This window comes from Microtus pennsylvanicus, chromosome 9 (assembly GCF_037038515.1).
Source record: "Microtus pennsylvanicus isolate mMicPen1 chromosome 9, mMicPen1.hap1, whole genome shotgun sequence".
Taxonomy (NCBI): domain Eukaryota; kingdom Metazoa; phylum Chordata; class Mammalia; order Rodentia; family Cricetidae; genus Microtus; species Microtus pennsylvanicus.
Genome location: NC_134587.1, coordinates 43,041,297 through 43,056,396, shown reverse-complemented (window position 1 = coordinate 43,056,396; position 15,100 = coordinate 43,041,297). Strand labels below are relative to the sequence as shown.

Genomic DNA, 15,100 nt, shown 5'->3' with positions numbered 1-15,100 from the left:
AGTTTGAGGCCAGTCTGGTCTGCAGAGCTAGTTCCAGGACAGCTAGGGCTACACAGAGAAACCCTGTCTCAAAAAAACAGAAATCAAAACAGAAACAAAAATCCTTTTTTGAGACACAGTTCTCAATGACCGCTGCCTGGTAACATGTACCATCTAAAGAATATTCGAGATGTTTCCCTAAATCTCTTCTCACAAAGAATAATCAGTGGGCTAGATGGGACTGTCTCCTGTCTGTGGCCAGCAGTTGGGACCTGTGCCCCTAGTGTCCTGTACCTCCCTGGGGAATCTGTGTGACCTCTGGCTGCTGCTGCATGGCTGGGCCTCTCAGCAGAAAGGCTTTGGTTGAAACATCCCTTTTCTCTACACTTTGAACCTTGAACTTGCAGTTTCAATCGGGGCTTCCTGTGGCCACGTTTGTTTTCTTTATGAGGGAAATGTAATCTCTCCAGTCCTGACTGCAAGAGCATGCAAATCAGCTAACAGTGCTGTTTTGTGGAGTTCTCTGTGTATGCAAAACCTCCCGGAATACATCAGTCATCCCCAAGTGGGAGGAGGCCAAGGGACAGAGCAGGAAAGAGAAAGTCGGGGCTGTGGAATGGAGCTATCTGTTCAAATGGGGTGAAAGATACCAGGCTGGCCTGGATACGCAGAGGCCCCCATTGGTCTCTATGTCTCTTTTGCTGCCACCAGATGGCAGCACATGCTGGCCCTGGTACTTGCTATTCAATCTGTACTTGGATTTGACCAGACACAGGGTCCCAGGCCCCCAAACTCACTGCCATACTTTCTCTGTTCTTCTACTCTGCCTATCTATGGTTGAGTCTGGATAAACTCCAATTTTGTTTTGTTTTTCCTTTTCAAATGAACCCAGCGGGAGAAGGGGCCTTGTTGGTTAAGTGTGGTGTGGTGGCTCAGCAGCATCCAAGGGTTTTGAAGCAGGGGCACCATTCTATACCCCAGCACAAATGCGTAATGCTGAACTTGAGGGAGACAGGAAAGGAGGAAGAAAAGGAAGGAGAGAGAGAGGAGAAAAAAGGAGAGAGAGAAGGAGGAGAGGACGCAAAGGGGGTAAAGAAAAGGGGAAGGATGTGGAAAGGAAAAAGGGAAGAGAGAATGAAGGAAGAAAGGGGGAGAAACAAAACCTAAAGAAAGTGATGCCCCCCCAGACCCCCAAATTCAGGGACTGTATGTGAATGCTTTATGCTTTAAATTTTAATAAGTTATCCACTCTTTTTCACCCAAATGCTACTCAAAGTTTCTGGAGAAATTTCCAGTGGGCTAGAAGCTCCTGTGAGGTTTTGATAAGCAAATACGGCTGCACTCGCTCGCCCCATTGGCTGACGCTGCAGCCGCCAGATTTTGACACAAATAATCAGATTGAAAATCAGGGAGGGGAACAGAAGAGGAAAAAAAAAGAGAGAGGCGAAAAGGAGAAGTGTCTGTTTGTGCAGAGACTCATAAAGTTGACCGAGCTGAGAGCAGTCCCCAGGGACCGTGCGTGCGGAGGTTCCCGGCTCCTCAGGCAGAACTCACAAAAGGGACAGCTCCTTGCAGGTGAGTGCTGCCAGACCCTGTGGTGGCGCAAACTCTTCTGAAAAGTTCCTGCCCTGGGATCCCAAGGCAGACTGGCTACTTCTCTTTACAGTCAAAGGGAGAATACTGTGGTAGTCTCTCTTCTAGATGCTCTGCCCGTCACCAGGGGAGAGGAGGAGGAAGGAGCATGGGCCAGTCTGGGATGACCCATGCCAGTGGAGGGATCATGCCTTCCTCATTGTAGGCAGCTGGGCTTCACCCTGAATCATCATCATCCTTCTCTCTCTCTCTCTCTCTCTCTCTCTCTCTCTCTCTCTCTCTCTCTCTCTCTCTCTCTCTCACACACACACACACACACACACACACACACACACACACACACACACACACAGACACACACACAGTTCTTCTAGGGCTGTGGGCAGAATGCAACACAGTCAGAGGTGCCCAAATTAGCGTCTCCCTGTGGGCAGAGCTGCCCTGTGCTGGGAACTCAGAAGTAATTTGTAGCCCACTCTCCCACAGCCCCTGATGACCTTCTCAAAAGTTCCTGGAATCACTGAGGACCCAAATGCCCTCTCCTTTGGAACCCACCGAAGGAAGGTGACAAGTTGAGCCTGCCCCAGCCTCGGGGAACAACAGGATTGTGGGTGGGAAGCACTGTCAGGGGCTCCGGGCTCTCTTTGAGCATGCACGGCTCTGTCTACCTATTTTTAAAAGGAAAAGGCAAGCTTGCCTTCTTGGGCTTCTTAGGAAATAGGGTTCATTGCAGAGATGCCTCCTAGATGCTATTGGCTGGGTCTTGAGAAAGCCAGCATCTTTAGGAGACCACTAGGAGAAAGCTCCAATCACCTCTGGCTGCGGGTATGGGAGCCACTGGGTGCTGGCAGAACTGTGCCTTTCCATCCTCCTGTGTCCTCCCAAGCCCTGCAAAGTGGTGACTGGCTCGTACTCCCTCAGGAGGTGTAACATTTCAATTAAGGGGTCAATATGTGTGTGGGGGGGGGGAGTCGGGCAGTTCTGCATCATTCAGGTTTGACTGATGGAATCACTCCAGTGGTGTTCACCATTCCCAACGCTTCAGGAAAGGGGGCACGGTGAGGGTCCCATTAGAGGTTCTGGGACCAGCTAGCTCGAGGTATCCCTTCCCTGGGACACAACATTGGCTCCCTGGCAGAAATAGCAGAAGGCTCCTCAGTCTGGAGGTGTTTGTTTTGACTCCTTTCCCATGGCAATCCCAGCCGCAGACACGGCTCCACTCTTGGTGCAGATAATGTTGCATTTGCTCGATTCTGTTTCCATTGTGGTAATATATGTACATGAAATTGACCATCTTTTGTTTTTGATTTGTGTGGTGCTCCCACGCGTGGAATTCAGGGTCTGTCACAGAAGTACACTCCCAGGTCCCCTGCCCTTTCTTCTTTCTTTGTTTGCTGTGTAGTTAAAAAACAAAACCCTAAGCTTCTGATCCTGTCTCCACTTCCCCACACTCTGAGCTACATCCCAAACTCTTTTCCTTCATTTTTCTTTTATTTTTCCTTTCTTTTATTAGCTTAAAATTATTATCATTAACTAGGCACGGTGGCACAGGCCTTTAATCCTAGCACTTGGGAGGCGTAGGCAGGTAGATGTCTGTGAGTTCAAGGCCAGACTGGTCTACAAGAGAGTTCAGAACTGCCAGAGCCACATAGGGAGACCCTGTCTCAAAAGAACAGCAAAAAAATTATTAGTAGTATTATTATTAGTGTTTGTTTGAGTGTGAGAGAGATATGGGGTGCCCATACCACAGCGCACATGTGGAGGTCAGAGAACAGCTTTATGGAACGCATTTCTCTCTCTCTCTCCTTTTTTTTTTTGTTTGTTTTTTGAAACATGGTTTCTCTGGAGCTTTGAGGCCTGTCTTGAACTCCCTCTGTAAACCAGGCTCACCTTGAACTCACAGAGATCTGCCCATCTCTGCTGGGATTAAAGGCGTGCACCACCACCACCTGTCCCATTCTTTCTTTCTACCACATGGGTTCTAGGGATTGAATGCAGGTCATCGGCCTTCCATGGCAAGTGCTTTACCCACCGAGACGTCTCACTGACCCACTTGCTTCTCCTGGAGACAGTGTCTCCCATGTTTGCCCAGGCTGGCCTGGTACTCCCAGGCTCACACAATCCTCCTGACTCCCTCCCAAGTATCCAGGATATCAGGGGCTTGCCCCTGTGCCTCGCTCTTCTTATGAACTTTTCCTTAGCTGTCAAGTGGATTCACCTTGTAAACCAGCCCCAGCATCCATCCCATCCCTTTTGTAAAACTGAAACTCCATACCTATTAACCAATAACTATTCCCCCTGCTAACCTCAAATCTACTCCAGTCTCGGCGAATTTGCCTATTCTGAGCAAACTATATAACACTTGTCCTTCTGTGGCTGGCTTATCTCGCCTCCTACGTTCTCAGGGTTCGTCATGCCATGCACGCCAGAGTTTCCTTCGGTTGGTAGACCGAATCGTACTGCGTGCTTTGGCCTGGCTGCACCTTGCTGATCCATCCTGCCTGGATGGAACCTGAACCTGTCAGCTCTTGCCGATGGAGTTGCTATCAGTGTGGATGCAGTGTCTGAGCTCTGTGTTCAGTGCATGGCTGGAAGTCACTTGCTCACTTTATGTGTTTATTTGGTGGTGTTGGGGATTGCACAGTAACTCACTGGCTTTAGGCTCCCTAAGGTGATCCAGGCTCCTGGTCCATGACTCTGGGAGATGGCTCTGTTTGTTTGTTCCCTCCTTCCCTTCTGCCCTTATACATAAGGAAGTCCAAAGGGTCCCCTGTAGCTGACCCTGAGAATCAACTCAGTCTTGCCCAACCCTCCTGAAAAGGGAACCCAAGTGGCCAGTGTCTCAGGCAAGGTAGCTCAGTCCCTAGCTAAAGGCTGACAGATTGTACGTGGGATTTTTAGAGTAAAGGGGAAGTTTAGAAATCTCTTAGCCCAACCGTCTCTTCTGAGAGATAGGAAAACCAAACCCAGGTTAGCGGCTCACGCGGTCACAGAATCAGACTCGTCCCCACCGGCTGTACAAGGTGTCATAGGTCAGGACAATCAAATCCCCATGAGCCCACTATACCCCAAACCTGGGAGTGTAGTGTGTTGTGTCCCTTGAGGCAGCCCCAGCTAAGGTTCTGACTCAGGGTCAATGGACCCGCTGCCCTAGAGTCTGGGGTAGAAGCTTTATGAAGCATGTTAACAGGGGCCTCTTTCCGGACACCAGATACCATCATCGCCTCTGTTTTATGAAGAAATCCGAGTGTCTTTCACAATCTCTGCCCTGAGCTCGCTCTTAGAATGGTGTATGTGAATCAAAACCGAGTGGTTGTTAATTAACTACACCATAGGTAATCGGTTCCTGTTTTCTTTCTTTCTTTTTTAAACTCACTTAACAAGGGTGAGAAGGAAATTCTCTGGGTACATTTGGCTCCCACTATAGACTTGGGGTCTGGCTAAGTGCTGTATGTCCGTTTGCCAGGTTAGGGGAGAGAATGCCCTGGAAGGGAACAAATAAGGGCTAGGGCAACCCAGTAGGAGAACCCCCCCCCAAAAAAAACAAAAAAAACAGGACCTCTTGCTTGCCAAGTGAGCATAAGGCACCCAGTAAGTGCTTAGGATGCTGGAGGTCATGGTCCTGTGTTGCCCTGGCTTTTGGTCGGTTTACCTCGGGTCACCCTTAACTCTGGTCCACAAGCAAAACTAGCTTTAAGGAAGTCTGTTCTTATCTGTCTTCCATCTGAAGCTGGTCTGGACCCCGAGTGGGTTTTTTTGGGGGGTCAGAGGAATATGACTTTTTGTTCTAGCTCCCACTTTCTTTTGGTGCTGTAGTCTATATCAGTGACTATTGTGAGGGGCACAGATGGTATTGGGGGGGAGGACGGTGGGCCGGGAGTCAAATCCAAACAGGACAGTAGCCCTAGGTTTGGCTCTGCCCTGACCTTGGAGAAGCCAACATCCTCTCTAAGTCTTGAGATTCCCCACTTGCCATCTGAGGACACTTCCTACTTCCCTCTTGCCAGTGACACGGAGCGGGGCTGAGACCATGGCTTCTTTTCCTCCTTGGTGCAGCAGCTGTGTGTCTCAGTGAGGACCTGGCATGAAAGGCCTGGTACAACCTGTGGCACACAGACCACACTGAGTCACTGCTGTCTCCTTGCTGTTCTGCCTGGCCTTGTTCTGCCTGGAGTAGGCTCGAAGGCAGCTTCTCTTCTGTGAGAGACCGATGGAATAGGGCTTCACTGAAGGTGCTTAGGCAGGCAAAGGCAGACCCTGGTTACCGTCAACTCTTTTTCCCTTTGCCCTATCTTGACTACTTTAGGGCGCATCTTGGTTTTAGTTGATTTCCTAAGAAAATAATGTATGTAAAAAAAATGGATCAGCTTTTGATAGATCGTGGCTCTCGAGGTCTTCCCAGAACGAAGATGGAGGAGAACCCAGCCCTTCCAACACTTCCCACCCACCTTCATCCTTTCAGGGTTTAGAGCCCCTCAAGTGAAGAGCTGGAAAGATTCAGAAGGGGGAGGAAAGGAGAACCCAGGAGGGGAAGGGGGCAGGGGAGGAAGGCTGTCCCTGGAAGATAAGGTCGTGGCTGATGTGTGTACCAGAAAGAGCAGCCGCCCCTCCAAATCCTTTGTTTAGAGAGCTGAGAATCTCTCAGTGGAATGGACCCAAGAGTCTAAGTCCCATCCTTTGTTTTAGAGTTCAGAGAATGGAGGGCCTTGAACTTGTGCCAACTCTCTGGTTCATCCTTAGAGTACACCTGCTGGGTTGAGCCAAGCTTCCTTCCTGGCCCCTTCAGCTCCTGCTCAGTGAGTGGAGATGCCATGTGATGACTCAGCCTCGGTGCCTGCCAAGGCACCTTGCACACTCAAGGCTTTTTCTTGCTCCCAGCAATGCCTGGCATTGAATTAGTTCCCCCTATTAGCTGATCTGCATACAGGGGCCACAGCAAAGAAGGCTGGACCTGCCTGGCTACCAACCACTGATACTCCCCAGCGGGGCTCTAGGCCAGGGGGAAGCAGACTTGAGGTTCACCCCCTGGGACAGGAGTAACATGAGACTAAGCTCCAAGCTGTCCTTCCTAATCTTGCCTCCCACCCCGGTCTGAGCTGAGGTCTTATCGCCTAGCTTGCACTGTTGTTCAGTCGTGGGCCAAATCCTTTTCCCGCCATTGCTGGGCGTATCACAGATGCAGCCTTCAGCGGGTGGCTGGTCCTGGGTGGGGGTGGGACTCCTCCCAGGCTCTCGATTTTCAGCTTGAACAGTCTGGAGTACAGAGAAGATGGAGGACTCCAAAGGGGGCTCTCTGTCTCCCAGGTCTGTGAAAGCACCGCACAGGCTAGGGCAGAGATACAGGTCATCTGTGGGAGGGCGACCATAGAGGACCCAGCAGGAGCTTCTGACCTGAGCCAGTCCTTTGGCTCATTTGATCCTCAAACTCTCCCCTAAACCCAACTAGGAAGTTAACCCGACTAGGAAGTTAAGTGATGATACCCAGTGCTTGAATTGATGGACACTCACCTCTTTATCTCCACCCGTGAGAAAACAGCAAACCTCCAGGTGTAGCGGATGGGTCGCCTTAGGCCTTTTCCCATGATTCACAGACAGAAATCCCCTCCCTTTCTGGAGAGTAGAAAATAGGCTGAAGGTGTGACTGCTCTCAGCCTGCCGGGCAATAAAGGTTTACAGTTAAGATTCCCCTTGTCTCAGTTGCTCTAAGTTCCTCTGTAAGTATTCCCTCCTCAACCCCTGCCAAAAGCAGGACTGAAAACCTGGGGTCCTCACCAGCATTCCAGCTGGATAGCACACCTTAAGTAAAGGAAATTAGCCCAGAGAAGTAGACGAATTGAACAACAGGCAAACTGAGGGTCTCTCCCTATGAGTTTCTTTAGGTGGGGAATGGGGGGGGGTTGTTTTTGAGACAGGGTCTCACTATGTGGTCTTGGCTGGTCTGCAACCACTCTATAGACCAGACTGGTTTTGAACTTGGGGAGCTCCAACTACCTCGGCCTCCTGAGTGTCAAGACTAAAGGCATGCACTACCACACCTGGCTTTTCCATGAGCCTTTTCATGTAAAAATCTAAGCTCAGATTGTGTGATCTCTCAAAGTGTGTCCAACTGCAACTCAAGAACAGCTCTTCTTGTTTGTTTTAGACAGGGCTTCCTATAACCCGGGCTGGCTCTGAGCTCGCTTTATAGCTGAGGGTGACTTTGAACTACTGATCCTCCTGCCTCCACTTCCCCAAAGCTGGGATTATAAGCATGCACCATCATACCCGGTTTTACGCAGGGGTTGAAACCATTGCTTCGTGCGTGCACTCTACCAACTGAGCTGCACCCCCAGCCCTGTGAGTATAACTTCCAGAACTGGGGTCCAGTGTGTCTGCTTCAGAGACCCCAGCTCCATCCTCTCTTCTGCTTCCCTATACAGTCCAGGCTGACTCTAATTGCTAAGCATGAGTATATTTTGCCTGTGACTAATTCACAGTTTTGGGGGGGGCCAGATGATCAAAGTCAAAGTATCAGTAAGTTTGGTTCCTTCTGTAAGTTCCAAGAAAGCCACTTCTTGGGTCTCTCCCAGCTCTTGGAAGCAGTCAGTCGTCCTTAGCATCCCTCAATCCTGTTTCTGATACACAAGCAGTTCTCCCTGCACCCAGGTTTCCCTCTTCTTATAGGGTCATTGGTCATTTTGGGTGCAAGGCCTATCTCCAGTCATATCTTAACTTGATGTGGCATTCACGGGTGCCAGGGGGATGTGAACTTTTGGGGAAATTATACAACCCAGGGCAGGGTAGGGTGTCTTTGATATCTGGAGGAGACTCCAAAATCCAAAGGAATGGTGCTGGTCACTCTTAGCCACTCCCACCCTCTTCCTCCTTGCAGGTGTGGCCCACACTCTGAAAAATGCCACGGTCCTTTCTAGTGAAGAGTAAGAAGGCGCACACCTACCACCAGCCCCGTGCACAGGACGATGACCTGGTCTGGCCTCCTGTTGTAATTCCTGGTGAGTCTGAGCTCAGGCTAGACCCCACCCCGTGCCCACTTGGCTCTCTGTCTGGATGCTGCTGCTGCTTGACTGACTGACTGAATGAATGAATGAATGAATGAGTGGATGAAATGCTCATCTCCTCTAGCATTTGGGTTCTGAGAGCATCAAGCTTGGAGCCAGTTAGGGACACGTGAATCCAACTGAGATCTGAGGTCAGGTGCTCTGGGTTTCCTTACCTCTCCCCATGCCGGGCGGAGGATCTGGTGTGAGCAGCAGTAGGTGTGTGCCCCTGCTCTCCCTCTCTCTGGAAACATGGTGCCTCTTGCTCCTGCAGACATTCCGGAACTGTAGGTGGTGACTCTTGGGTCTTGTTTCCCCACAGTGGTGAAAGAGCATATCCTGAGTAGCAGCCCTGTCCTGGGCACACTACTCCCAAATCAGACCCTGGACTGGAACGCAGTCAAACAGGAGCGGGAGATGCTGCTGGACCAGAGCCTACCCAAGATGGCCTCAGCCCCAGGTACCCAGCTGGGGGTCCCCACTGCCTCCTGTGAGTGCCAGAGAGGAAAGAAATTGGCCTCTGTGGTAGGACTTCTTGCGGTCATGAAGCCGGGGAGGGCCAGAGAGGTCACTGGATGCCGCCTGGGCTCTCTGCTTCTGCTGTACACTTCCGGTCAGACACTTGTTCCAGATGAGAGCTTTTGAGCTGTGGGTGTGAGGCGGAGGTCTATAGGGTGGTGGCCAGGTGGTGGCCAGGTGGTGGCCAGGTGGTGGCCTAGGGTGCAGGGGCTGAAACCGCAGTGAAGACTTACAGCAACGGTGCATATTGGGGGTGCACACTGGAACCCACAACGGGAGGTCACCAGGGCAGATGGAGCACTGGGCCACCTTATTTCAAAATTAATTGCCTGAACCAAGTGGTGGTGGCGCACACCTTCGATCCCAGCAGCACTCGGGAGGCAAGAGGCAGGCTGATCTTTGTAAGTTGAAGGCCAGACTGGTCTACATAGAGAGTTCTAGGACACCCAAGGCTACGCAGAGAGACCCTGTCTATAAACAAACAATTAGTCACCTGGTGGTCAGAGACATGGCATGGCAGTTAGGAACGCCTGCTGCCCTTCCAGGACCCGAGCATCTCAAGGCTGCTTATGGCTGCCTGTAGCTCCAGTTAGAGTGCCCTGCACCCTCTTCTAGCCTCTGAGGGCCCCAACACACATGGTGCACACTTAGATAAATAGAAAGTTAAATGTAAATCCCTACAATAAATCACCCACATGTGTCTTTACACAGAGGGACCACTGGTGACATCCCAACCCCAGGATGGAGAGTCGCCGGTCTCTGAGTCACCCCCTTTCTACAAGCCCAGCTTCTCTTGGGATACCCTGGCCTCCTCCTACAACCACAGCTACCAACAGACCCCTTCTACCATGCAGTCGGCTTTTCTGGAGCGCTCCGTGAGGCTCTATGGCAGCCCCCTCGTGCCCAGCACCGAGTCCCCCTTGGACTTCAGCCTCCGCTACTCTCCGGGCATGGACACTTACCACTGTGTCAAGTGCAACAAGGTGAGTGACGGGCGGGAGTGGCGTGAGGGCTGGAGGGGCCTTCTGGAGCCCTCCTACAGCTTCCACTGTATAGACAGGTGACTGTCACAGAGGTAAGAAGACTCCCTGGGACACACAACAGAAGAACAGCAGGACCACCAATTGATGCACAATTAATAAAAACTCACAGAAAGAACTTGGGGTGCGACCTGAAGGTCAGAAAAGCAAAACAGCCAGCCACTGGCTCTTACCTTTAACTCAGTCCGAAATGGCAATCCCACCTCCAAGAATCTCAGAATGAGACTGAGACTGAGAGATGTCTCCTTCCGCCTTATAATCATCTCTAGGGCTGGGATTAAAGGCATACACTGCCCAGTTTCTATGACAACAAGTGTGCTACTGGGATTAAGGGTGTGTGTTACCACTGCCTGGTCTGCAAGGCTGATCATTGGGGATGTTTTGCTCTCTGATCTTCAGGCAAGCTTTATTTATTAAAATACAAATGAAACGCCACTACAGCCAATGCAGTTCCCTTTCCTGCTCCACCCTGCTCATGAGCTGGGCCTGTGGCCTGCCCTCTTCCAGGGGCCTGACCCTCCGGCTCTGTTCCAGGTCTTCTCTACCCCTCATGGGCTAGAAGTGCACGTCCGCCGCTCTCACAGTGGAACCCGGCCCTTTGCCTGTGACATCTGTGGCAAAACCTTCGGCCACGCTGTGAGCTTAGAGCAGCACACGCATGTCCATTCCCAGGTGAGCAGCCGGAAAAGGCTGAAGGTGACACAAATTGGGCGGGGAGCAGGGACAACTCACTACTTGCGTTCCTGAGTCTGAATCTTCTAACATCCTGGGTCTCTGATGGGCTGAACTGGTTTCACATCTGGTCAGAAGAAGCTCTGGGGATTTGGGGATGAGGGCCTAGAGTATGTCTGTGAGACCAGGAAAGCATCCTATGTGCTGGGTGGCCCTGAAGGCATCCTCAATTCTCAGAATGTTAGAGTTAGGTTTAAATGCATAGCTTACACCACTTATCTCTGTCAGTTGGGATCCAACCTTGGGACCCATTCCTTTCCAGAGTGGAACATGTATCTCTCCAGCTCTCTACCCGATTCCAGGGAGGTTATATAAGCCAGATGGAAGTGGATTACTAGTACCTGGGTAGATGGTAATGGTGGGAAATGACCCCAGGAGCTTCTATCCCTCAGCAACAAACTGGGAGCTAGCCCTGTCTTCAACTTCCCAACCTCCCATAGCCCATCCAGGCTACTGCTAGAACTGCCCCAATACCCACAAATGAAGAAATCTACCAACACCAAGCTAATTGGCTCACCCCAAATCATAGGGCTGCTAGGCTGGAAGGGGTGTCTAGCATACAGGAGGTCCAACACCAAATGAACCAGGAATGGTTGTGTACAGAACAGCAACTCAGGAGGTGGAGGCAGGAGGACCAGAAGTTCAAGGTCATCATTACCTACATAGCAAGTTCAAGGTCAAGCTGGGCTACCTGAGAGCCTGTCTTAACTAAACTGACTCAGTACGTCACTGTCCCAGCCAAGAGGAACTCTTTCTGGGTTACTGGTGAAATCCTGAAATATTTAGATGAGTGGTTTCATCTGTCAGTCAGCTAACACACCGTGAGGCTTATTTTGAGAAGTATACCGTGAAAGGCACGAGGAACTATCTCAGAAGAAGCCAGTCAGGCCCCAGCTTCAGTCCAAGCTGGGGAAGCAGAAACAGGCTCCTCTAGACCCTGCCCTTGAGGCCACCCCAACGGAGTGTCCTCTTTCTCAGGGCGTCCCTGCCGGGTCCAGTCCTGCGCCCAGCTTGGCTGTCCCGGGCCTCGAGGCCCCACCTGCACCTGACCCCCCAGGGCCTCGTTTCCTCCGGCAGGAGCGTAGCTTCGAGTGCCGGATGTGTGGCAAAGCCTTCAAGCGCTCGTCCACCCTGTCTACCCACCTGCTCATCCACTCGGACACGCGGCCCTACCCCTGCCAGTTCTGTGGGAAGCGCTTCCACCAGAAGTCGGACATGAAGAAACACACCTACATCCACACAGGTGAGTGCCCCCAAACCAAGCCATAGGACCTTCTCCCTGGACTCTGGGTATAGCATCATTTGCCAAGAGGCCCACTTGATGGGGCCTTGAAGGGCTGGACAATCACTCAATGTAAAGAAACACTAGAGAGATAGCCAAGTCAGCATGGACCTGCAGCAGAATGCGGACAGAATGTGGATTTTCATCCACCCACTCACACAGCTGCTCGCTCTGTCACGCTGTCTCCTGTCTCCGTTATAACCCAGTGTTTGTTTGGGCCAGTCCCTGCATGGGGATCTGTTGAAGAACAAGGACGGTCTGCGGCAGCTTGGACCAGCTTAGACTCCAGAGAGCGACAGCATCAGTTACTTTTTGTGTTATGTGACCAGGATGCGTGTTAGGAGCGATTTGCGAGAAGGGTTATTTTGGCTCACGGTTTGAGGGTACAGTCTGTGGCGGCAGGAAGACACGGCTGCAGGAGCATGAGGTCACATTACCTCCACAGTCAGGAAAGAGAGGGAGGAAGGCTGGTGTTCAGCTTGCTTTCTGCCAGTAGGTCCAAGACCCCAACCCATGGACCAGTGCCAGCCTCATTTAGGGTGGACCTTCGGTCAACCCAATCTAGAAAATTCTTCACAGACACTCCCAGGAGTGTGTCTCCTAGGTAATTCTAAGTCCCATCAAGTTGACAATTGACTATCAGGTAATTTTATTTGCTTGTTTGCTTATTGAGACAAATTCTCACATAGCCCCAGGCTAGCCTTGAAGTTAATAGGAAGCTGAGGCTGACCTCACCCTCAACCTCAAAATTCCCCTACCTCTATTTCCAGGGTGCTGAGGTTAGAGTTGTACACCAGCACACCTGGTCAGGGGTGTATCTATTGTAACTCTCTACTTTCCTTCCTTCCTTCCTTCCTTCCTTCCTTCCTTCCTTCCTTCCTTCCTTCCTTCCTTCCTTCCTCCCTTTCTCCCTTCCTCCCTCCCTCCCTCCCCCCCTCCTCTTTCTTTCTTTCTTTCTTTCTTTCTTTCTTTCTTTCTTTCTTTCTTTCTTTCTTTCTTTCTTTCTTTCTTTCTTGTTTTCTTTGGAGACAGGGTTTCTCTGTGTAGCCCTGGCTGCCCTGAAACTCCCTCTCTAGACCAGGCTGGCCTTGAATTCAGAGATCCACTTGCCTCTTTCTCACAAGTGCTGGGAACAAGGTGTATGCCACCACCGCCTGGCTATTTTCCACCATTCTCTAAGGTTGGCCATAAAAGAGATATAATAGAGAATGAACGTCTGCAGGGTGGAGGCTGCAGACCTGGCACTGCCTCCTGACCCCACCCTGTCGTTTGCCCTTTCCCCAGGTGAGAAGCCCCACAAGTGTCAGGTGTGCGGGAAGGCCTTCAGCCAGAGCTCCAACCTCATCACCCACAGCCGCAAGCACACAGGCTTCAAGCCCTTCAGCTGTGAGCTGTGCACCAAGGGCTTCCAGCGCAAGGTGGACCTGCGTCGTCACCGTGAGAGCCAGCACAACCTCAAGTGAGACTACCCGCCAGCCTGCTCCAGTGTGTCTCATCTGAAGGCCACTCTCACAACTCTGACCCTTGTCCCCCATCCTCCCGGAAGCAGTGCCGTCTAGGAGACTGCCCAGGAGGCTTCTTTTGAGATTCGTGGAGTTGCTGGGCGACCTCAAGCAAGCCCCACTCCTTCTTGGACTGCTATAAGGTGTCAGTTCGGGCCTTTCTGAACTGTAGTCACAGATGTACTCTGGTCTTGTCCCCTGCCGGAGCACAGAAGGCTACAAGACCCTGGTGGCCAAACCCACGATGGCACAGCCAGACAAAAGCTGGGACCATCAGAGAAACCCTCCTGTCTGCTTCTCTGGGCCTGGTGACTTGGAAGTTTTAAGGATTCTCTTCCTGGCTGCCATAGTCAGAGTTTCCCTTGCCCCAACTGGAGGTTGGTACCCCTCTGCTTTAGCCAGATGTGCTGTCTGCTCACCCTTGCCCCCCAGCCCACTCACCACATTCATCTGGGAGTCAGGCTCCATAGCCACAAGACTGAGAAATGAGGAGTTGGTGTCAGAAGCCTGTTCCTCTCAACTGATGTAAATAAAAATAAAGATGGGTCTGGCCATTTGTAAAGTGCCTACTAGGGGCCTGGAATATCTGAAGACTTTAGGGCCTAGACAAGGAGCTAACAGACCAACTGAGAAGCATCATGGCAGGTGCCCGGGAGGGTGGGGCTAGGGCTGTGACAGGCAGTATCAGTCTCCTGCAGCAGCTATAAGGAACGGGCACAGACCTCTTTAGTGTTGCAAGAGGAGCTTGACAGGAGTGACTAAGTGAAGCTTGGGGCTGCTGCCCAATGAGCTCTGTGACTTCAGGGGGCCTCTGGACCTCTCTGGTTCAGAGAGAAACGCCTGGCTTCCTTGTAATCACGGCAGTCCTGTCCAGGTGGCAATATTAGCAGGATTCTGTGAAATTACCCAAGGAAAACAGTGCACAGGACCCAGTTCTCACAAGCACCACCAAGCCCTCTGCATTCCTATTTAGAGTCCTGCCCCTCCAATAAGGCCACACCAGTGTCACCTTCTCCATGAGTCCCCCCTTGGCTATCCCAGCCAGAGGCTCTCTCCTCTAACGCTAAACTACTTGTGTCTCTTGCCCACGGCCCAGGAACTGCTCACAGTCCCTTGGTAGAAAGCACAGACACAAGAGTTTCCACACATTTTCTCCACTCCACATGACCCCTACAAGGCATGTGATATTGTCCCATTTTACAGACGAGACCACTGAAGCTCCGACAGCCCTGCCTATTGGAGATGAGAGGGTGTTCAGTAAAGAAATTCCATGGGGGCTTGGCTGTAATGGTGGTGCAGCGCTTGACTGGAATGTGTGAAGCTTTGGGTTCAATTCCTAATACCAAAAGCCAAACCAAAACAAAGCAAGACAAAGAACCCTCAAAGATTCCATTGTCTTTAAAAGGCTCCCCTGCA

The 15,100-nt window shown here is 51.4% G+C and overlaps 1 protein-coding gene across 2 annotated transcripts; it reads left to right on the top strand.

Moving 5' to 3' along the window:
- Window positions 1-1,454: 1,454 nt before the first annotated feature.
- Window positions 1,455-14,226, top strand: Gfi1b (growth factor independent 1B transcriptional repressor). Of its 2 annotated transcripts, none has more exons than XM_075984454.1 (7): window positions 1,455-1,554; window positions 8,444-8,564; window positions 8,932-9,069; window positions 9,840-10,111; window positions 10,703-10,840; window positions 11,978-12,143; window positions 13,467-14,226. In XM_075984454.1, exons 2-7 carry the CDS (start codon window positions 8,465-8,467, stop codon window positions 13,643-13,645), a joined length of 993 nt encoding a protein of 330 aa, XP_075840569.1. In that variant the 5' UTR covers window positions 1,455-1,554; window positions 8,444-8,464; the 3' UTR covers window positions 13,646-14,226. The 2 variants fall into 2 exon arrangements, with proteins under 2 accessions (XP_075840569.1, XP_075840567.1); XM_075984452.1 differs by having other exon boundaries at window positions 11,879-12,143.
- Window positions 14,227-15,100: the final 874 nt, after the last annotated feature.

What these genes read in the sequence shown, in the direction of transcription:
- Gfi1b (XM_075984452.1), top strand. Translation starts at nt 8,465, where the DNA reads ATGCCACGGTCCTTTCTAGTGAAGAGTAAGAAGGCGCACACCTACCAC. An exon ending in CAAGATGGCCTCAGCCCCAG is followed by an intron (nt 9,070 to 9,839) that starts GTACCCAGCTGG and finishes GTCTTTACACAG; the next exon opens with AGGGACCACTGGTGACATCC. An exon ending in ACACGCATGTCCATTCCCAG is followed by an intron (nt 10,841 to 11,878) that starts GTGAGCAGCCGG and finishes CCTCTTTCTCAG; the next exon opens with GGCGTCCCTGCCGGGTCCAG.